The sequence below is a fragment of the Leucopleurus acutus genome (assembly GCF_964270905.1).
Source record: "Leucopleurus acutus genome assembly, chromosome: 11".
In the NCBI taxonomy this organism is placed as follows: Eukaryota; Metazoa; Chordata; class Mammalia; order Artiodactyla; family Delphinidae; genus Leucopleurus; species Leucopleurus acutus.
This window is the reverse complement of record NC_139152.1, coordinates 40,973,652-40,997,149: the sequence shown is the minus strand read 5'-3', so window position 1 is coordinate 40,997,149 and position 23,498 is coordinate 40,973,652. Positions and strand designations below refer to the sequence as shown.

At 44.7% G+C, this 23,498-nt stretch overlaps 1 protein-coding gene across 1 annotated transcript; it reads left to right on the top strand.

Moving 5' to 3' along the window:
• Positions 1-17,586: 17,586 nt before the first annotated feature.
• BCDIN3D (BCDIN3 domain containing RNA methyltransferase) lies at positions 17,587-22,779 on the top strand (the record flags this gene model as incomplete). The annotated part of the gene is given in 4 exon segments (XM_082849752.1): positions 17,587-17,632; positions 17,635-17,702; positions 17,705-18,004; positions 21,256-22,779. Coding segments are annotated over 4 exon segments (1,059 nt in total). The 3' UTR covers positions 21,901-22,779.
• Between the last annotated feature and the right edge of the window lie 719 nt (positions 22,780-23,498).

The following is a 23,498-nucleotide window of genomic DNA, read 5'->3' as shown; positions in this document are numbered from 1 at the left end:
CCTGCTCACTTCCCTCAGCCAGCCCTCATCCTCACCCTCTGCAGCTTGTACCCATGCCATCAGGGGCCCTGCGGTACCCAGGTCACACCATCCCCTGTGCCGCCCCTTCCCCCCAGTTATATCTCCCAAACTGAGACAGTCGAGGCTGGAGGTTCCTCTGGGTTTGAGGACCCAAGGGATGAGTGGGAGAAGCCCAGCAGGATTTCAGAGGTGGGAAAAAGATCCCAGGAAGCCTGGCCGAGGCCTGCAGCCCCACCATGATTCCTCCTGAAGTTGCCACAGCTGTAGGACTATGGGGCACACTGTCCTGTGCCCACCCCCTGCCTCCTCTCCCTCCTTCCAGGTTAGGTTTTGACATTCGGTAAGAAAGGGGTGGAGAGGACAACTGGGAGACAAGATGTGGGTGCTCTGCAGTGGGGGATGGGGATAGTGGGTGAACAGGATGGCTGTTCCAGGCTGCCTATCTTCTCTCAGCTCTGGGAACAGCGGCTTGTTCAAGGCACCAGAGCCCTGCAGCAGAGAGAGGGGCAGGAAGCCAGTGCCATCTGTGCTTGCCTTGGTTTACCCTCCTGGGTCATGACACAGAGCTGTTGGGGCAGGAGGTGGGGGCAGGGGCCCTGCTACTGAGTGGGGACCTGTCCTGAGGCTCCATGGGAGGTGGGAGCAGGCAGCCAACCAACTGGGAGGCCTGGGCTCTGCAGCACCGCTAACTCACCCAGACCTGCATCCTCCTGGGAGGCGTGGCAGGACTGAAACCAACATCTGCTCACCTCTTCTCTTAAACTCCCAGGCTGCTCCCACAGACCTGAGGCTGAGTGAAGGCTTGGGCCCCGGAGGACCGGGTGTTCTAGGGAAGGGAGGCTTATCTAGCAACTGAGCCAGCCCCATCAGGAGGGAGTCCGGCCCTGCCTCCAGCCCTTCCCCATGGTCTTTCTGCCCATCTCACTTCCTAAAGCCTCCCCCCATCCTCTGCCAGTTGCTGGCTTATCCCCAGTCAGGCCTCCTGAGGCCTCCATTGGCAGTGCCCATGTCGCCGTTTCACTCCTTATCTCCTCATCTCTCCAATTTGGAAGCCGTCCAGCTGATGTTAACAACCAGGGCAAGTCCCTCCAGCTGGTCCCCATGTGATGGGGTCGGGTCTCCTTATCAGCCTCTGGGCGGCTGAGATCTCACGCAGGGTGTGCGTCAGCCACCCAGCCCCCTGCAAGTCTGCTGGGGAGTGGACCAGGGGGCCACACCTGGGGGAAGCGTGCAGCCTGCCCTTGCTAGCGGCTAACTGGGCCAGTGGAAAGTTACTGTGTGGAGTCAGGGAGGTTCAGAGTGGATACCTGGACCCTTCCTTGGCCTCTCCCTCCAGGGTTGCCTCTCTTCCCATATGCCGGTGGCTCTGTTTGCCCCTGGGGGTGGGGGGATAACTAGGTATGCTATCTATGTGCTCCTGATCCCTCCCTCTCCGCCCTTCCTATTTCCAACTTGTAAGAAATATTGCAGAAGCATTTGAAGTTTTGTTCCATCTCGCGTATGAGGAGAGAGGGAACCAAGAATGGATGGCGGTGTTGGTGCGTGAGATAAAGGCAACTGGGAGCATAGGTGGGATGCGCCCCGCGTGCTGGTCTAAATTAATCCATACGGCAACCCTGCGAGGGTGGTACTCAGTGCATCCCCATTGCAGAGAGAAAAGCTGAGGTGATGGAGAGGCTAACAGACCGGATGGGGGCTGGAATGAGACTGATGGTCAGGCCCTGACAGCTCGGGGGATTCGTTGTCCTCATTACCACCCCTGGCCTTCCCTCCCCACCCCACCCCAGTTACCACCACTGTAGTTTCCACCTTCTAAACACAAGCTGGGAAGCAGGATTCTGGTGTCTGATTTCCAGCCTCATTGCCAACGGGCTCATGGTATTAAGCAAGTGTTTCTTACTGACTGTGATTCAGTTTTCCTGTCAGCAAGATGGAAGACCGTGGCCAGAGTGCCGCAGGGACAGGCACCAGAACATTTGTTTGCGCTGACTTCCTTATCCAGTTGCCACCTCGCCTCCGAGGTCCCCTCGATTCCTCTCCTAATCTCCAGTTCCAGTGCCAGAGGGGTTACTTCCCCCACCCCTTGCCCTGTAATTCTCAGCCTGGGCCTTGGTCATGCTTCCCAGAATCCACTTGTCAAAGCCCTCCTCTTCCTAGGACAGTTTATGCAGAATTTGGGGTTTACGCAGCTTTTCCAAGGCTGAGCTCCAAAAGCGTGAAGGGGAAGGCAAGCACTCAGCAATAGACAATGTGACAGGGCAGCTCAGGGCCATCGCACAGCAGAGTATGCAGCGGAGTCTCCTATTCTGGGTCCTGAGAGGGGTCCAGGACATGCTGAGCTGGCAGCAGAGCCAGGGCTGAGGCTCCTGTGTTCCACCTGCACTGAAGCCATGAGGCACCCCAGGGACACCTGGATGGGCCTTGGAAGGAGGAAGGGTGGGGAACAGGAATGCAGGATTTCAAGAAACAGAGAATCCGGAGCTGGGCAGGTGGCACAGGCTGCCGTGGAGGAGAGGAGCCTGCTTCCCTGCCCAGGAAGGGGTGGGTTGGATTTTATAAAACTGCAGGCAGCCGAGAATCTGACCATCTGTGATGCAGGTCAGAGGTCTCTTACTGAGGGGAAAACAGAGCAAAAGATCCTCTCCTGGGGATTGTAGATGGGGGGCCAGGGAGGTACACACAGGTCCCTGGCCTCTAGCACCGATTCCCAGGCTCAGGTGTGGCTCCTGTATCGCCTGGGGAAGCCCCTGGAATCTTGGTTCTGCCAGCCTCATCTTTTGCTCCTGGGGGCATCAGGATCAGACAGACACCCTTGTTCCAAAAGGCTCCACCTCTCCCCTCCCTGGCCCACCTGGGATTTCACTCAAGCACTTTGCTGCCCCTCAGTGGCTGCCTGAGGAAAAGCAGGGCCTGGTTCTGCAGGCGAGAAGCAGAAAGATGTGCGGCCTGAGGTTTGCAGGCCGGATCTGGCCACTGGCCTTCATTCCCTGCTCTTCTCGAATCACCCCAGACCACTCTCTGCCTCAGCCTCCTGCTGTTCCCTTTAGTCCAGCCACTGTCGTATCTCAGACACTGTTTACCTGTCTGTTGGAAACACCCCTGTGCCACCCAGGCCCAGAGCTTTCTCTCGAGTGTCCGAGGGCAGAGACATACCCCCAGAAACAAGCCCTTCAGGCCTCAGCTCCTCCAAGTTTCCTGGGATCTGCGCTGTTCCTTTCCCTGGCCTCACCTTCCTAGTCCATGACTGACAGGAGATAAGAATAAAAGTAATAATGACACCCGAATCTTCTCCTTTGCCTGCCTTTTGCTCGTCCCCTCGGATGGCTCAGGGAGTGTGTGTGTGTGTGTGTGTGGCAGTGTGAGGGGTTCACGCCAGATCTGCTGCTCCTAGTGTAGCTAAGTGAGAATTAAATCTCCACGTTCTACACTGGCCCTCCTGTCAATATATATAGACCCTTGGTGGAGGCCCTTTGGATCCTTGCACCTGTGACAGCCCTGACAGAGGCTCCTCCCAACAGGAAGCCTTCCATGGAAGCCTGTTCTTTTGTGCGCAGTTCTGTTAGAAGATTCTTCCTTATTTTGACCCAAAATCTGGTTCCCTAGAAGGAAAGCCTATGTTATACCTGGAAGGATGCCCAAGAACAGCGGCTTTTAGAGTTGCCTCTCCTATGAAGCCTTTCTCAATCCTTCCCCCAGGTGCCCTGGCCACTCCCTCCTCGGACCCCTCCTGCTCCGTACCACTCTAGCTGCGTTTTAACCTCTCCTTCTGTCTCCTAGTATAAGACCTGAGCTGCTTGAAGGCATGAACTGTGTCTTGTTCCCCCTTGAATTCATAGGTCTTATGGCAAATGGCGTCAATACACAGCCTTTGAATGAATGGAGGAATGAATGAATGAACCTCCTCCAACCCTTTTATTTTACCTAAGAGGAATCTCCGGAGCAGAGGGTGCAGTGACTTGTCCAAGTTTATACACGAGTGAGCGACCGGGGGTGGGATTACAGGGCACATGGGGTGATGATTACATTAGCAAGTTGCTCTGAGGAACTCAGGGCTGAGCTGACCTGACCTGGCTTACACCTGCCATCTTCTTCACTCACGTCTGGCGACTCTCAGCGAACCTGTGTTTGCCCGCTCACTGATTGTCCCCTACCCCCATCCCCACACACAGACGGCTAAGATCCTCTCTCCCCAGCCCACCCTCCCCAACCCCTCCTGGGGTCTCTGCTTTCTTTTCTGGGAAAACTCTGCCAAAAGGAGCGAACCTCACCCTGTCTCAAAACGAACAGGGCTTTGGACTCCTGAACTTCGGTGGACAGGAAGCAAGCTGAGAAAACGATTCAGAGGCCCCACCCCGCACAGAGGCCTCCCCTTCCCACAGCTCCACAGCTCCTCAGCGCTTGCTTGCCTGCTGGGGCCACTTTAAAGCACATTCACTTGGGACTCTCAGCTAAATGGTCCGGAGCTGTTGGGTATGGTTTCTCTTCTGCAACACTCCTGGTGATTTCTCCCTCTCCTATCTTCTGCCAGCTATGGAAGTGCTTTGTACACAGTAGGTGCTCTGTGCCCCTTTGTTAGCTCCTTTTTCCACCACACTAGGGAGGCATGCGTGGGTGCTCTAGCCAAGAGACCAGGCTGAGCCCGGTCTTCCAGCCATGCTCACCAAGTGGCAGCCATGTGAGGGAGGAAGCCAATTTGGAAGTAGATTCTCTCACTCCAGCCCCCGGACATTTGAGTCTTCCCAGTTGAGGCCCAAGACATCATAGAGCAGAGACAAACCATCCCCTATGTCCCCTGTTCAAATCCTAATCTACAGAATCTGTGAGGACAACAAAATTGTTGTTGTGTTATGACACTAAGTTTGAAGTAGTTTGCTATGCAGCAACAGATAACTGGAACAGAATCTGTTCCCTGGAAGTGAGGCACTGCCATAACAAAACTTCAAACACACAGCATTGATTTTGGGACCAGGTGGTAGGAGATGCCTGACAAGTCTCAATGAGACTGTTAAGGAAAGCTTGAAGGGCTTCCAGGAGACTGCATATGAAGGTTCAAAGGAAATTGAGGAAAATAGAATTGAAACCCGGAGGGACACAGACCCTTGTTATGTCATGGTAGAAAGTTTAGCAAAACTTTAATCTACACTCATGTGAAAAATAGAAGAAAATACCTAATGAACTGATGGATCTGGCTAAGATGATTTCCAGGTAGAACGCTGAAAGGGTCAGTTGGCTTGCTTTGGCTTTTTAGCACAAGAAACAGTGAGAGAAAACTTAAAGAAGGAATATTGTATTCCTTCTCAAGCTTCTCAATCCCCAACTTCTGCATAAACTGTCCTAGGAAGGAGCGCTTTGACAAGTGGATTCTGGGAAGCATGACCAAGGCCCACACATTGTATATGTGTGCCACATCTTCTTCATCCATTCATCTGTCGATTGACACTTAGGTTGCTTCCATGTCCTGGCTATTGTAAATAGTGCTGCAATGAACATTGTGGTACATGACTCTTTTCGAATTATGGTTTTCTCAGGGTATATGCCCAGGATTGATGGGTCATATGGTAATTCTATTTTTAGTTTTTTAAGGAACCTCCAGACTGTTCTCCATAGTGGCTGTATCAATTTACATTCCCACCAAGAGTTTGCTTGTTTTTATATTCCACATATGAGTGAAGTCATGTGGTAGTTCTCTTTTTCCATCTGATTTATTTCACTTAGCATAGCACACTCAAGATCCATCCATGTTGTCACAAGTGGCAAGATTTCATCCTTTTATAGCTGAGTAGTATTCCACTCTGGGAATCTTTATCCATTCATCCACCCATGGGCACCTATGTTGTTTCCATATCATACCTTGGCTATGTAAATAATGCTGCAGTGAACATTGGGGTGCCTATATCATTTGAAATTAGTGTTTTATTTTCTTCACATTAATACCCAGAAGTGGAATCACTGGTTCATATGGTAGTTCTATTTTTAATTGTAATTTTTTGAGGAATCTCCATACTGTTTTCCATGGTGGCTGCACCAATTTACATTCCCACCAACAGTGCTCAAGGGCTTCCTTTTCTCCTCCTTGCCAACACTTATTTCTTGCCTTGTTATTTATTCTAACAGGCATGAAGTGATATCCATTGTGGTTTTGATTTGCTTTTCTCCAATAGTTAGTGATGTTGAGCATCTTTTCATGTGCCTGTTGGCCATCTGTAGGTCTTCTTTGAAAAAATGTCTATTTAGCTCCTCTGCCCGTTTTTTAATCAGGTTGTTTGGTTTTTTGTTGCTGAGTTGTATGAGTTCTTTATATATTTTGGATATCAACCCCTTAATGGATATATCATTTGCAAATATCTTCTCCCATTTGATAGGTTGTCTTTTTGTTTTGTTGAGGGTGCAGAAGTTTTTAGTTTTATGTAGTCCCATTTGTTTATTTTTGCTTTTGTTTCCTTCGCCTGAGGAGACATATCTAGGAAGATATTGTTAAGACTGATGTCAAAGAACATACTGCCTTTTTACACAATTTATGTAATTTTTGGTATAGAAAAATTAGTAAATCTAGATAAAACAAATAATAAACAAATACAGGGACAAATACAGAAAACATACACGTTTTCTTCTAAGAGTTTTATGGTTTCAGGTTTTACATTCAAGTCTTTAAATCTACTTTGAGTTGATTTTTGTGTATGGTGTGAGGTAGTAGTCTAGTTTCATGTTTAAGCTGCCCAGTTTTCCCAACCCCATTTGTTGAAGAGATTATACTTTCTCCATTGTATGGTCTTTGCTCCTTTGTCATAAGTTAATTGTCTGTAAACCCATGCATGGGTTTATTTCTGGGCTCTCAATTCTCTTACATTGATCTATGTATCTGTTTTTCTGCCAATACCATGCTGTTTTCATTACTGTGGCTTTGTAATATAGTTTGAAATCAGGGTGTGTTATACCTCCAGCTTTGTTCTTTTTTCTCAAGATTGCTTTTACTATTCAGGGCCTTTTGTGTTCCATATAAATTTTAGAATTTTTTTGTTCTATTTCTGTGGAAAATGTCCTTGGGATTTTGATAGGGATTGCACTGAATAGGTAGATTGGTTTAGGTAATATGGACTTTTTTTTTTTTTTTTTTTCCTGTACACAGGCCTCTCACTGTTGTGGCCTCTCCTGTTGCAGAGCACAGGCTCCAGACGCGCAGGCTCAGCGGCCATGGCTCACGGGCCCAGCCGCTCCATGGCATGTGGGATCTTCCCGGACCAGGGCACGAACCCGTGTCCCCTGCATCGGCAGGCAGACCCTCAACCACTGTGCCACCAGGGAAGCCCAATATGGACATTTTAACAATGCTAATTCTTCCAGTCCATAAACATGAGTTCCTTTCCATTTGTTTGTGTCTTCTTCAACTTCTTTCAACGTCTTACAGTGTTCAGCGTACAGGTCTTTCACCTCCTAGGTTAAGTTTATTCCTAGCTATTTTATTCTTTTTGTTGCAATTGTAAATGAAATTGTTTTCTCAATTTCTGTTTCTACTAGCTCACTGTCAATGTATAGAGACACAACAGATCTCTGTGCCCTGTCATTTTACTGTATTTGTTTTCTTTTAATATTCATTTATTTATTGGGCTGTGTCGGGTCTTAGTTGCAGCACGGGGGATCTTCGTTGTGGCATGCAGGATCTTTTGTTGCGGCACATGGGCTTCTCTCTAGTTGTGGCGCGTGGGCTCTAGAGTGCGCAGGCTTAGTTGCCCTGCAGCATGTGGGATCTTAGTTCCCCAACCAGGGATTGAACCTGCGTCCCCTGCATTTGAAGGAGGATTCTTAACCACTGGACCACCAGGGAAGTCCCTGTATTTGTTTATTATTTGTTTTATCTGGATTTACTAATTTTTCTATACCAAAAATTACATAATTGTGTAATAAAATATACTGCAAAGGGAAGTTAAATAAAATAAATAGAGAAAAAAAGGAAGGAAGGAGAGAAGGATGATAAGAGGAAAAAAGGAGAAAGGGAGGGAGGATGGAAAGGAAACTATTTTTATCCATTATACAACTGATAGGCCTTTCAGTTCTGGGCAATTTTCTTGAATTATTTCTTTGCTAGTTCTTTGATTTATTTGCTAATTCTTTGACAGATAGTTTGATAGTTCCCTCAGCTTTCTCTTTCTGGAACTCTTATTATTTGGATATCAGGTCACCTAAGCCAGACTATATCTTTTGTCTTCTATTTTCCATCTTTGCCTTTTTTGCTCCATTTTGTAGAAGATTGCCTCAATTTTGTCTTCCAGCTACTCTATGGAGTATTGCATTTCTGCTGTCACATTTTTAATTCCCAACGCTTCTGTTTGTTCTTTAAATGTTCTTTTTCCCCAATATTTTGCTGTGAGAAGTTTCCAAACATATAGAAAAGTTGAAAGAATTTTATGATAAACATAACCATCACTTGGATTCAATGTTCTTTTTCTAGCTTGTTTCATGGTTGTAATATCTCTCTTAATTCGTAGAGAATGTTAGTATTTTAGGATTTGGGGGATATTTTTCTTCTCCCTGCATGGTTTTTGCTCCTCTGACTTACTTGTTTCCAGGCTATTTGAACTTATTTTTCATGTTAGAGACTTTCCTCAAATGTCTGATGATCTAGGGTCATCTGTTCTACTTTAAGAGTGGGCCCCCCGATGAGATACAATAGGAAGTACATCCCCACCTAGTAGTTTTCCTGCCAAAAATCAAATCTCAATCTGAACAAGATTCTAGAGCTAACCAAGAGTTCATATAGAATACAAAAGTTGAGAAAATTATTACATGACTTCTACAATCCAGAATATGGGAAATGCTACAGGATGAAATATCTAATTTCTTTGACAAATAAGCTGTAAGGTTTTTATTTTTGTTTTGTTTTATTTTTTAAAGAGGGTGGGCACCAACAGATTGAAAGTATACAGGTATGGAAGAAATAAGATTGGCTGTATGTTTGATAATTGTTGGAGCTGAGTAGCAGGTACATGGAAATCATACCATTCTCTCTACTTTCACATACACTTGGAATCTATTTAAAAAAGAATGGGGACTTCCCTGGTGGTCCAGTGGTAAAGAATCTGCCTTCCAATGCAGGGAATGGGGGTTTGATCCCTGGTCAGAGAACTAGGATCCCACATGCCACGGGGCAACTAAGCCCACACGCTACAACTACTGAGTCCGCACACCACAACTACTGAGCTCAGGCGCCTCAACAAGAGAGCCCATGAGAGGCAAACTACAGAGCCCATGCGCTCTGGAGCCCGTGCGCCACAATTAGAGAGAGAAAAACCCACACACCACAACTAGAGAGAAGCCTGCGCACCGCGGTGAAAGGTCCCACGTGCTTAAATGAAGATCCCATGTGCCGCAAGTAAGACCCAACACAGCCAAATAAATAGATAAATAAATAAATAAATATTAAAAGAAAAAAAATGACCGGGGCACTAAAAAGCTCTGAGCTGGTGGTGGGGTTGTCTCTGTGAGCTTCACTAGTTCTGGCTGGGCTGTTTCCCTAGAGAAACCCCAGATGTCTGTAAGTTTCCCCAAGCAGGGCTTCCCTGGTGGCACAGTGGTTAAGAATCTGCCTGTCAATGCAGGGGACAAGGGTTCAAGCCCTGGTCAAGGAAGATCCCACATGCTGCAGAGCAACTAAGCCCTTGTGCCACAACTACTGAGCCTGTGCTCTAGAGCCCACGAGCCACAACTACTGAGCCCGTGCACCACAACTACTGAAGCCCGTGCTCCGCAACAAGAGAAGCCACCGCAATGAGAAGCCCGCGCACCTCAATGAAGAGGAGCCCCCGCTCCCCACAACTAGAGAAAGCCGCACGCAGCAACAAAGACCCAACACAGCCAAAAACTAAATTAATTAAAAAAAAAAATTTCCCCAAGCAGGCCCTCCAGACCTCCCACTTGAAGGGTGTAACCCTGGCTGCCAGTTATCTGGAAAGTGGTAGGGCGAGAAATCTGGGGTTTTCAACATTCACTGTGTAAACTTTCACTTAAGCCTGCAGCAGGTTATCCTTTCCTCCAGTGGGCTGGTGTCCCCCAGACCAGAGATTCTCTATTTTACCCTGTCCACTTTGCTGCCAGGGTTAGAGGCAGGCGGGGGCATAGATGGCTACATTGGGTGGTGGAGAGGGTGAGGGTGTAACTGCTTCCTATATTGATTCTCTAATAATTCCTCTTATTTTTTTAACTGTTTATTTTGAAACAATTATAGATGTACAGGAAGTCACAAAAAGGTATGGTGAGGTCCCCTGTACCCTTCACTGTTTCCCTCAATGATTACATCTTATATAATTATACCACACTACTTAAACTGGGAAATTAACATTGGTACAACGTGTGTAAATAGTTCTGTGACATTTTATCACATAGATTCATGTAGCCACCGCTATAATCAAGATACAGAACCATTCCACCACCACAAACATCTCTATTAAGCCACGATGTTATGGTCACATCCACCCCCCTAACCCTAGCAAACCACTGATCTGTTTTCCATTTTCTATGATTTTTTCATTTTGAAAATGTTATATAAATGGAACCATATAGTTTGTATTTTTTGAGATTTTTTTTCACTCAGCATAATGCTTTAACATCCATCCAAATTGTTGCAGGTATCAGTAGTTCATTCCGTATTATCACTGAGTAATAGTCCATGCTATAGATGTACCACAGTTTGTTTAACCATTCACTTACTGAAGGACATATTGGTTCTTTCCAATTTTTAGCTACTACAAATAAAGCCACTATGAACAGTCTCATAAAGGTTTTGTGTGGATATAAGTTTTCATTTCTCTAGGATAAATACCCAGGAGTGTGATTGCTGGGTCATATGGTAAGTGTATGTTCATTTTTTTAAGAACAGATTTATTGAGATATAATTCACATACCATATAACTCACCTATTCAAAGTGTACAATTTAGGGACTTCCCTGGTGGTCCAGTGGTTAAGAGTCCATCTTGCAACGCAGGGGACACCAGTCAATCCCTGGTCGGGAAACTAAGATCTCACATGCCGCAACTACTGAGCCCACATGCTCTGGAGCCAGCGCACCACAACTAAGACCCGACGCAGCCAATAAATAAATAAATATTTAAACATAAATAAATAAAGGGTACAATTTAATATTTTTTTCGTATATTTAGAAGGTATGAATAAACCATCACCACAATCTAATTTTAGAACATTTTGTCCCCCCAAAAGAAACTCTATATCCATGAACAGTTAATCCTCATTCCTCCCAATTCCAGTTGTTGTTTGTTTGTTTTTAAGAATCTGCCAAACTATTTTCCAGAATGCCTGTGCCATTTGACATTCTCACCGACAATACATGACAGATCTAATTTCTCTGCATCCAAGAATTCAAGCATTTGGTGTTGTCAATATGTTTCTATTTTCACTGTTCTAATAGATATATAGGGATAGCTCATGGTGGCTTTAGTTTGCATTTCCTTAATGGCTAGTGATGTTTAACAACTCTTCATGTGTTTATTTGCCTCCAGTGAAATGTTTCCAGATGTTTTTTAATGTTTCCAGATGTTTTTTAAAGCTTCTAGATGGGTCCATGAAGTCTCTGAGAAGCAGAGGCCCCTTCCACCCTACCCTTGACTCACATTGAATTGAGACATGAGGGAGAAATGAACCTTTATTGTGGTAAGCCACTGAGATTTGGGGGTTATTTGTTACAGCACTTAACCTACCCTCACTAATTCGGTTCCAGCTTTGGAGAAATTGCCTTTACCTCCTGGGTCTCAGTTTCCTCATCTGAAAATGAGAGGTTTACATATCCATACATTTATAAATTGTATGAATATTATTTCCAAGTGGTTTAAAAATCTACAAGGATTAATTGCAGAGTTTCTCAACCATAATAAAAAGTAAATTCTCCATTTATAGATGGTTTGTGTTCCAAAAGTCCAGGTATGAGTCCCTTATTGGAACATTGTTTCTGGGAGAAAAGAGATTTAATATTTTAAAATATGCATAGATTCCTGCTTAACCATCAGTTCTGAGGCCCCCCCAAACCCCAGCTGGAGGTAGTGAGTGAGGTGGAGAGCAGGAACTGAGCAGAGGCTCTGGGGTGTGATTAGAGAGGGACAGGATGGGAGGGTAGGATGAGCTGGACCATGGGCCAGGATGTCAGCTGCGCAAGCGTCCTTGGGAGGCCATAGACGCCATTATGCATGTGAATAGTTCCTAACTTGGTTATTTCAAATTCTACATATACTTCTTCATTTTAACTGTGCTTGGATACGTGTTCTGTGCAGGACAGAAATGGATTTACCATGGAGCTAATGAAACTCAACCTTCAGGGTCCTCACTCATACCCAGGACCCTTCCAAGGCCTTAGAAATTTTTCTAAGTGTTTACAAGGTCATTTGATTTTACAAAATTTGAAAAAGTTAAGATATTTTAATTGCAGTTGATTAAGACTGCTGTTTCCTGGGCTTCCCTGGTGGCGCAGGGGTTGAGAGTCCGCCTGCCGATGCAGGGGACGCGGGTTCGTGCCCCGGTCCGGGAAGATCCCACGTGCCGCGGAGCGGCTGGGCCCGTGAGCCATGGCCGCTGAGCCTGCGCGTCCGAGCCTCTGCTCCGCAACGGGAGAAGCCACAACAGTGAGAGGCCCGCGTACCGGAAAAAAAAAAAAAAAAAAAAAGACTGCTGTTTCCACTTTGACTTACCCTCCTTCACATTTCCCCTTGTGTTAGATGGCACTGGAATGGCCACAGGCATTCTTGGAATCCAGCTAAGGGGAAGTTTACTTGGGGATACGCTCTGTTTGGGATCTATTCACATGGTTTACAGTCACTTCCATGCATAGTTGACCTATTACAGCTATTACCTGACGCCCAGATGAAGGACTAGCTCCAGGAATCTCTTATCTGCCCACCGGGCTGACTCACCTGAAGTTGTGACCTGAAGGTGCAAGGCCAGAGTTCAAATCAAGGTCTAAATGTGTCCTTCTGCACCTGGCACCAGAAGTGCGTGGGAGTAGAAGAAAATCAAGTTTTGAAAATATATGAAGCCGAAGTCAGACAGAGAAAGGCAAATATCATATATCGCTTATACGTGGAATCTACAAAAATGGTACAAATGAACCTAAACAAAACAGAAATAGAGTCACAGATGTAAAAAACAAACAAATTTATGGTTACCAAGAGGGAAAGGTGGGGGGAGGGATAAATTGGGAGATTGGGATTAACATATACTATAATAACTAATAAGAACCTACTGTATAGCACAGGGAACTCTACTCAGTACTCTGTAATGACCTATATGGGAATAGACTCTAAAAAGAGTGGATATATGTATTTGTATAACTGATTCACTTTGCTGTACACCTGAAACTAACGTTGTAAATCAACTATACTCCAATAAAAATTAATTTTAAAAAAAGAATATATATTGAAAAAATAAACACATTTTCTTTAAAAAAAAAGAAAAGAAAAGAAAAGAAATGTATGAGGCCAGAAGCTAGTCTGAAGAAAACTCTTCCACTTGTCAGCTGTACAAAAATATAAGCAGAGGATCCTGCCCTTATTGACATCCAGTCAAAACAAATTTTGTTGTGTCAGCAATATACTCAATAACACAGCAAATATCATTATATATGCATTCTTTTCTCTTTTGATAAGAACTGTTCAAAATACAAATTATCAAAACTCCTATCTTTACACCTTTTGATGACTTGACACAAATTACTGATATCAATGCAAATAATAAAAAACTCATAATTCACCATTTATAATGAGGTTTTCAAAGACAAATTGGCTAGTAAACGAGTCAATTTGAAGAGCACAGTCCCTGCACAAGAAAATTTGAAATGCTCTGAGATTGTATAGCTCCTAGATGAAAGAAACTTGATCAAGGTTTTTCCCCAATTTGATAACAAACCTAAACATTTACATGACATTGCCAATAGCAAATTGTGAACCTGAAAGAAACTTTTCTAAATGATTAAATAATAAAAAGGCAAATTTGATGTCTGAATCATCTTTCTAGTCCTCTTAGTAAAATGGTATTTTCAAATCAATACCATGTGAAGAAGCAATCAAAGCGTATGCAGCCAAAAAATGTAAGAAAATAGTAATATTCAAATGTGACTGGCATTTGATTCATCAATTATGGGATTTTTTGCGATGTTTGTGGCATTTGTCAGCTTTTTAAAAATTGTAATTTGTTGTGATTTATTTTCTCATTGTAAATATTCACTTTCATACCTATCTTTGTAATTTTTTTCTTTAAAGCACTGCCCACCCGCACAATTGTATAAGCATCAGGCTTCACAAAATCTAGCCAACTGCAGTGCAGAGCATGCTCTTAGGTGCTACTACAGCTATTTGAGGTGTTGGGGCTGGTTACTCAGGCCCCAGGCTCCAGCTGAGCACTGTCAGGTCACTTGGGCTGATCAGGCTCTGAAAAATGGGCACAGGTTCAAAAAGTCCCCGGATTGAGTCAAACTCTAATGCCTCTTTATGGGCTCACCTCTAAGGCATTTCAGGTCCCCAGTAACATTACCAGGCCCACTCCTATCTTTACTTCTTGAGGCTCCCGGGGTCAGGAGGAACCTGCCATTCACCACCTAGGACTGTTGCCTATTTCTTTTCGGGTGAACAGTGTTTTGAGAACTCAAAAACCATGCCCATGTCCTTGATGAAATTAAACTCTTTACTGGCAAATATATATATACTGTGTTTAAACAGGCAAAGAAAAAACTGCCTACAAAAGCAAGGTGATTCCTGCTCTTTGGAAATTAAGGGTTGCCAAGTGTTTGTGCTAGCATCATCTAGTGACAAAACGGGGTAAGTTCAGCTCACCAAAATCTGTCAAACACTGGAGAGAGAAATGGTGGTGCTGCTGTTCCCCCACCCTCCCCTGCCCCCCTTTTTCTAGAAGTTGTGCAGAATATTGTGGTTAATTCAATCCCACTGTGACTTTTGGTCATTAACTTATGTCCTCTCTGTCTGATAGATCAGACAGAGATGAAAGTATGAAGTAAAAATTGAGAGGAAAAGGGGACAGGGCCTATTTTAACTTCTGATGGTACTGTCTGCAGGAGTCATGCTTCAGTCCTTGGAAGAAGTTCAGCAAATCGCTGGCCTCATGAAGCTGGAGGCCCCTTGAAGATGGCTGGCCAGGTGGGGAGAGGTCAGCACAACTCTGCAGACCCCTGGCTGACCCTGCTGGATATTCTGGCCCATCCTGGCTGCTGACTTGAACCTGCTACCTAGACCGATGCCATGCCCCATCCTGCCACCTCGGCGCAGTTTCTTACCAGCTCAGTTTTTTTTCTTATCTCTGGCTCAGCCCACATTTTGCCTAGTTCCATTCCACCAGGTCTCTTTCAGTTCAGTTCCCTTCTTTCTTCCTTTTCAGTTTTCCCAAATCAGACCTGGCTTTAGTTGCCTACTTGCATCCTGTATGGAGTTTGGGTTTTTTTTAAAATTTTATTTCATTGCAACAAGAATACTTAACATGAGATCTACCCTCTTAACCAGTTTTTTTTTTTTTTTTGCGGTACATGGGCCTCTCACTGTTGTGGCCTCTCCCGTTGCGGGCCCAGCCGCTCCGCGGCATGTGGGATCTTCCCGGACCGGGGCACGAACCCGTGTCCCCTGCATCGGCAGGCGGACTCTCAACCACTGCGCCACCAGGGAAGCCCTTAACCAGTTTTTAAGTGTACAGTATAGTATTGTTATCTATAGCCACAATGTTGTACAGCAGATCTCTAGAATGTATTCATCTTGCATAACTGAAACTTTATACCAGTTGACTAGCAAGTCCCCCTTCCCCTCACCCCAGCCACTGGTAACTACCATTCTGGTCTTTGCTTCTGTGAGTTTGACTATTTTAGTGGAATCATGCAGTAATTGTCCTTCTGTAACTGGCTTATTTCACTTAGCATAATGTCCTCAAGGTTCATCCATTTTGCCACATATGGTAGGGTTTCCTTCTTTTTTAAGATGAATAATATTCTACTTATGTATATACCACATTTCTTTTATCTATTCATCTGCAGATGGACATTTAAGTCATTTCCACATGTTGACTATTGTGAACAGTGTCACAATGAACATGTGAGCACTAATATCTCTCCGAGATCCTGATTTCAATTCTTTTGGATAAATACCCAGAAATGGGATTGCTGGATCATGTAGTAGTTCTATTTTTAATTTTTTGAGGAACATCCATACTGTTTGTCATAGAGGCTGCACCATTTTACATTTCCACCAACAACGCACAAGCGTTCCACTTTCTCCACATCCTTGCCAATACCTCTTGTCTTTTGTTTTTGTTTTCATAATAGCCACCCTAACAGGTGTGAGATGATATCTCATTGTGGTTTTGATTTGCATTTCCCTGATGATTAGTGACACTGAACATCTTTTCATATACCTGTTGGTCATTTGTACGCCTTCCTTTGGAAAACGGTCTATTCAAGTCCTTTGCCCATTAAAAAAAAAATCAAGTTACTGGTTTTTGTGCTTTTGAGTTGTAGGAGTTCCTTATATATTTTGGAAATTAATCCCTTATCAGATAAATGGCTTGCAAATATTTTCACCCATTCCATAGGTTGCCTTTTTACTGTCAGTGGTTTCTGTTGCTGTGTAGAAGCTTTTTAGTTTGATGTAGTCCCACTTGTCTATTTTTGCTTTTGTTGTCTGTGCTTTTGGCATCACATCCATGAAATCATTGCCAAGATCAGTCTTGAAGCCTTTCCCCTATGGTTTTTTTTTCTAGCAGATATACAGTTTCAGGTCTTACATTTAATCCATTTTGAGTTGATTTTTGTGTAAGGGCCTACTTTCATTCTTTTGCATATGAATAACCAGTTTTCCCAATACCATTTGTAGATATTGAGTTTTCATTCAGCATGTACTTATTAAGCATCTTTGGGTCAGGCATTATGGCAGGTATAAGGGATTCAGGCTGAGAATAACATAATGGCTGCAAGTACATCCTCTGGAGCCAAAGTGCCTGGGTCAAATCCTGGTACTATCATTTCTAACTGCAACACCTTGGGCAAGTTACTAACTTTGCTGTGCCCCAATGTCCTCATCTATATAAAAGGGATAGTAGTTACTGTTCTTCCCTGACAGGGTTGGTGTGCGAATTAAATAAATACATGTAAAGGTCTTAGCAAGGTGTCTAGCGCCTGGTAAGCACTCTTAAGCACCGGCTCTTAAGGCATAGTCCTTGCCTCTCAAGAGCTCACACTCTACAGTTGCCCCTGTCCACCTGACCCATGTGGCAGGCAGGGCCATCTGGGTCTTCTGGCACCTCGAGTGACCCATAGTTCCTGGCATCACAGGATGAACCGGGTGAAGTTCCAGCGTCACAGATTCGCGTGTGACCCTGGACAAGTAATTCCTACTCTCTGGATCTCACATGCATTTGTAAAGGAAGGACGGTGGACCAAAAGTGACTTCCAAATCCCAACAAACTCCTTGTTCTGGGTAGCCCAAGTTGAAACTATGTCAGCTTGAGCAAGTCACTCAACCTCTCTGAGCTTGTTTCACCAGAAAAACGGGATAATATTACTAACCACCTCCCAGGTTATGGCGAGGGTTCCTCACGCCAACGGAAACCCCAAACTTCTGCGCTGGCTCGGGGAGGCCGCCTTTATAGTCACTCGCCTTTGCCATGCAGCGCAGGCGCGCTGGAGCCCGGACCGCGCGCTCGCCGAGCCTGCAGGTTCCCGACTTCCGGTTCCGAGGCGACCCCGAGGCCAGACTGAGACTAATGGCGGCGTCCATGAAGCAAGCCACCGGGGGCGTTGAAGAGACCGCGGCGGAAGAGGAACCGCGAGTTCTGGAACCCGGGGCCGCCCCATTCGGAAATTTCCCTCATTATTCCCGCTTCTACCCTCCAGAGCAACGGCTCCGCCTCCTGCCTCCAGAGCTGCTTCGCCGGCTCTTCCCTCAGAGTCCAGAGACAAGGCCGATCCTGGGGCTCGACGTGGGGTGTAACTCCGGGGTGAGTGACGGGGGAGGGATCGGACGTCGGTCGAGCCGAGAGGTTGGCAGCCTCCACATCCCCTGGGGTTCCGGCCAGGGCGTGGCACCAGACCCCTCACAACTTTCCCAAAATGAATTTAAAGGCGTAGTGTTCGACCCCGTGCTGCTGCTACCTCACCTCTAGGGTCCCAGCACCATCTCTTTTAGGAATCTTGGGGAGGAATCGTTTTCAACTACGTTCCGAATTCCTGCGTCCCCGCCTCCGCGCTTGCGGCCTCCTGGCAGAACGCCGGGTGGGAAGGGCCACTGTGCCTGGGCTTCCAGCGCTTGCCTCCTGTCCAGCGTGGCTGGCGACCTGGCTGGGGGAGAGGGGACTTCCCGAGACCCAAGTTTGGGAGCGTGGGGTTGGGATTGGTTTACTGGGAGCCAAGGGTGACAGAATCATGCCTGGAATTAAGATTAGTGTGAAACGGTGCAGAATGGACCCTGGAGCCAAGTGGATATTTATTTTAAAAGCAATCTGTTGGCTGAGTACAGGGAAGAAGATCGAGAAAGAAAAATAAAGTATTCTGTGGGAGGAAGGCATTGCCACATTTTCTTACCACGAAGTATTTTTAGGCGTAAGAATGATTATAGTCAAACCACAAGCAAAATAGCGAAATGTCTCTCTGACACCTATTTGTAGCCACTAGGATATCCTAGAGGAGCAGGCATTCTGACCCCATGATTACAAATGCTTCAAAAAGTTAGTACCCTTACTCCATTCCAGACCAGGAGTGGGAGGGGATGAGGAGATGTTATCGTGTTTCTGGCCTTAGGCAGAAGAGAATTTGGTAGAGGGTTGAGGGCTGTAGGCACAGGGCTGGTAAATGGGAGGGAGACATTTGGACACAGGCTAAAAAGCTGGAATGAGCAGATGGGTGGGTGTCTGGCTGTCCCTTGCAAACATTTCTCTACTGTGTTGATATAGCAGATCAAAGGGGTAAAGAGGCTTGGTTTAAGACTTGGGATTTCGTGAAAGGCATTAGGAAACTACAGGAGATTTTAAAGTTGAAAGTAGAATATGTGTACCTTAGGGGCCAGGACATAGTTGCAGTTAACTAGGGCAGTGGTTCCCAAACCTGGCTGTACCTTTAGGGAGTTTTTTATTTTGCACTTAAGAAAAGATGCTTGCACTTGATAAGACCAAAAAAAAAAAAAAAAAATTCAAAATACAAAGGGGCATACAGTAAAAAGCAAGTCTCTACTCCTGACCCTAAATCCTCTTCTCCTACACAATGGGAACTGCTGTTTATAATTTCTTGAGTATACACCTTACAAATAATAGCACACTCTTTTGCACCTTGCTTTTCATTTAATAATTTGGAGATCACTCATGTCACTACAGTCTTTTTTAGCAGCTTCATAATATAGATGTGTGATAATTTGGGGGGTGCTTTGTTTTTAGAATTTTAGATTTTAGAAACTCCTAGGCTGTACTCTAGACCTACTGAATCAGGATCTTGGGGATTGAGCCCTTGAGTCTGTGTTTTCTTTTTTAAGCTTCCAGGGGTCTCTAGGATTGGGGAATTGAGGATGGAGAGGATTAAGAGATGTGGTAGAGGAGGGACTGATGTGATGAAATGACTGGTCAAACATGGGGCACACCCAAGATCAGATAGGAGGAGGAAGACAGCAGAGAAATAAATAGAAAGATGGGGAGAAATTTTTAAGCAGCATAATCTTCCTACTCAAAATGTGGTCCTTGAGCTACAGCATCAGCATGACTTGGAAGTTTATTAGAAATACAGATCTCCACCCCCAACCTAGATCTACTAAATCAACATCTTTATTTTAATAAGATCCCTAGGTGATGTGTATGCCTATTGAAGTATGAGAAGCCTGGTATGGAGGAAAGAACTTAATGTTGCCTAAATCCTGCCATGTAGTAACCATGTGACATTGGACAAGTCACTAGCCTCTGAACCATAATTTTTAAAATACAGGTTTTTTGTGAACTATGCCACACATAGAGAAAAGTGCACAAAACATAAATTCACACTTTATGAATTATTATAAAGCAGACATCTTTATGACTACTGTCTATATCAAGAATAAAACATTGTCAGCACCCCAAGAAGTCTCCCATATGCCTTTCCCTGCTCATAAACGCCCCTCTCCACCCAGAGAGCCCAACTTTTACTATTATTGTTTCTTTCTTTTCTTTATAGCTTGCTATTTTTGTATCTGTAAACAGGGTAGTTTAATTTTTTCCATTTTCTAACTTCATATAAATGGATGCTTGCCATGTATTTTCTTTTGTGTCTTGCTGTTTTACTCGGCATTATGTATTTGTGTGAGTCATCCATGTTGCTGCAGTGAGCTGAATTTCTTCCTTTTTAATTGCTATCTGGTATTCCGTCTTAATCCATGCTACTATTATTGGACATCTGGATTGTTTCCAGCCACACTTTCTTCACCTGCGCAAAGGGCATAAATATTTTCCTCACAGGATTGTTGCGCAGAGCAAATGAGGTAGTGAATAGAAAAATGCCTTAAAAAAACAGAACATGAATTTGAGTTAGTTATAATGGTTATAGAAGTCAAAGTTAGAGAAAGGAAATAGTGACCTGTTTAAGAGTCAAAAAGGTGCTAAGATGGTGAAAATCACAAATCATTGGATTTGGCTAGAAGGAGGTCAGCAGGTAATGGATGCAAAAGCAGAATAAGTCTCAGAAGTGGGTGGTGAAACATAACACATGTAGCAAAATTGAAGCTGTAGAGTGAAGGCTGAATGAAGACTTTGGAATGCAGACTTTCCCAACCACAGGTCTGAGAAGTAGAGTTTTATAAGGTGGTGCTTGCTCTGTTCCTCACCTTCCTGGCAAGGAGCACTGGTTATGCCCCTGAAATCTTTTCCTCCTCCCTGGCGTCTGAGATACTCAAAAAAAGAAAAAGATAGTGAGCTTACCAGCGTATTACTTAAGCTGGAAAATACTGCTCTGGACTCCTTTGCTGCATCCATTGGGCTGTAACTTTCAGCCACACAGCCCATCAGTGTCAGGAAAGTATGGAGATAATGCATTACAGTCTGAGACTCCTGGAGGGCACTGAGAGCCTGCTTTGTGGAAAACTTTTGGGGGGCAACCTGCTTAGGCTATAGTTTAACAACCTTATATCCTATAAAGCCAGGAATAAGTGGCAGTCTCAATGGGAGGATAAGAGATATAGGTTTCTCTTCCATTCCCTGGTTGAGAGCTGCAATGACAAAGCTCTTTTGGATTCCTCTAGGATCTGAGTGTGGCTCTATACAAACATTTCCTTTCCCTACATGATGGGGAGACCTGCTCAGATGCCTCAAGAGAGCTCCATCTCCTCTGCTGCGACATAGATCCAGTCCTGGTGGAACGAGCTGAAAAAGAATGCCCTTTTCCTGATGGCTTGACCTTTATCACCCTGGACTTCATGAATCACAGGACCCGGAAAGTTCTCTTGAGCTCTTTCTTAAGCCAGTTTGGATGCTCAGTTTTTGATATTGGCTTCTGCATGTCAATAACCATGTGGATTCATCTGAACCATGGGGACCAAGGCCTTTGGGAGTTCCTGGCCCACCTTTCTTCCCTGTGCTGCTACCTCCTTGTGGAACCACAGCCCTGGAAGTGTTATCGGGCAGCTGCAAGGCGTCTCCGGAAGCTGGGCCTCCATGATTTTGACCACTTCCGCTCCCTAGCTATCCGAGGTGATATGGCTAATCAGATTGTGCAGATCTTGACCCAGGACCATGGCATGGAATTAGTATGCTGCTTCGGCAACACCAGTTGGGACCGAAGCCTTCTGCTCTTCAGGGCAAAACAAGCCACAGAGACTCATCCGATCCCTGAATCACTGATAGAAGAAGGGAAAGAAAGGAACAGAATAAGATTCTGGAGACAATGAGATGGGAGGGAGGATAGAGATATTGAAAGGGGTTTATACAAAGAATTAAGTTCATTCTCCTTAACTCCTGATAGTTAGGCAGCTTTAAAACTTGGCAGAAGCTTTTCAAATGTCCAGGACATGCAATTAAAAGAATCAGTATCTTCCTCATTTGGGAGGATGATCCCTGAGGAGAATATACCTGTGAGGCAATGATCTGTCCTATCTGGAATGACCTAGAGAAAGTGACCCTGGTTCTGGGATATGCAAGGGGCTGCTTTTGGTGGTTATTTAGGAAGACTTAGACCAGGTTAGCCTTAGAATGTCCCTTCCCTGGGCTCCTTAAATCTGATCTGCCTTCAGGCTTCTTCTAGACTTACTCATCCTGTCTATGAGACAAAACCTCATAATACAATCTGGAATGAAAAGTCATTGGCCTGGCTAAAGGAGAAGCTTTGGTAGGAAGAACATCTTTCCAGAGCAGGTCAAGTTTCCAACATGCCCAGGCTGAGCACAGCAGTTACAGATACAGTACTAACCAAGATGCATCGACTAGCATTTAAAAGATGTTTAAAAGATTAAATTATGAACTCAAAATCCAACCGGTACAAATGAAGTGAATGAAGTGGGATTGTATAGAATATATACAATTATATTTTATATATAATAAAAGTGACTTGAGTATGGTTGAGAATGCCCTGTGAATCTGGAGTAGGACAGAAATTTCTGCCTTTAACCACTCTACCCATGGAGGTTTCAACTCAAGAAAAGGAACCTCACCCAAGCTCAAAACAGAAAACATGCCAGCGAGTAAGTTAATCAGGACTTTTTTTGTCAGTGTCCTCTGTCAAAGCACACCAGTATGGAGGTGGGGGGCATACACCAGTATGGGGGTGGGAATACGTGCAGAGAAGCCTACACAAAATGCAGCCTACAATTGGTTGGCTACAGCGTCAGTGCTGTGGGATAGTTGTCACTGATGTGTGGCAGGTGTTGATTTTTAAAACATCCATGAGTCCACTTCAAGGGAAAGTGAAAGAGAAGATTTGGTGGAGAGAAGATGGAAAACAAAACATACCTAGGGGGATTGGATTGATGAGCTTCACAATCTCTAAGATCCTATTATTTTCTGAGTTGATGTTATAGAAGGAGCAACAGGGAACAAGAGAGTCTGAACCACCAATGAGAGGTTGGACTTTTTGAAGAAGTTAGTAAAAGTTCCTACTAAGGAATTTGAGCTTTATGCAGAGAGAGCAGAAGCCAGAGCAGTTCCTAAATAATAGGAGGATGGAACCAAAACCTTCATTTAGGAAAACCAGTTTTTCTATTTTGTGCAGGATAATTGTATGGTTGGTGCCATTTCCAGTCTCAATTAGGCTCTAATACTACTTCTCAGTCTTTTTATATTGCTGCTCCTGATCACTTTTATCCTAGTGACTCTTCCAGACTTTTACCCTTCTGCAGGCAGGCTCTTGACTCTATTCCTGCTCCATTCTCCATTCATCTAAGCAGGTGACCTAACCACCAACTAGTGCCATTTTTGTTTACTGTGTCAGGAAGTCTTTTCTTGCCCTCAGTCTTGAACCCCTTCATCTTCCCTTGTTTTCACTTCTAAACTT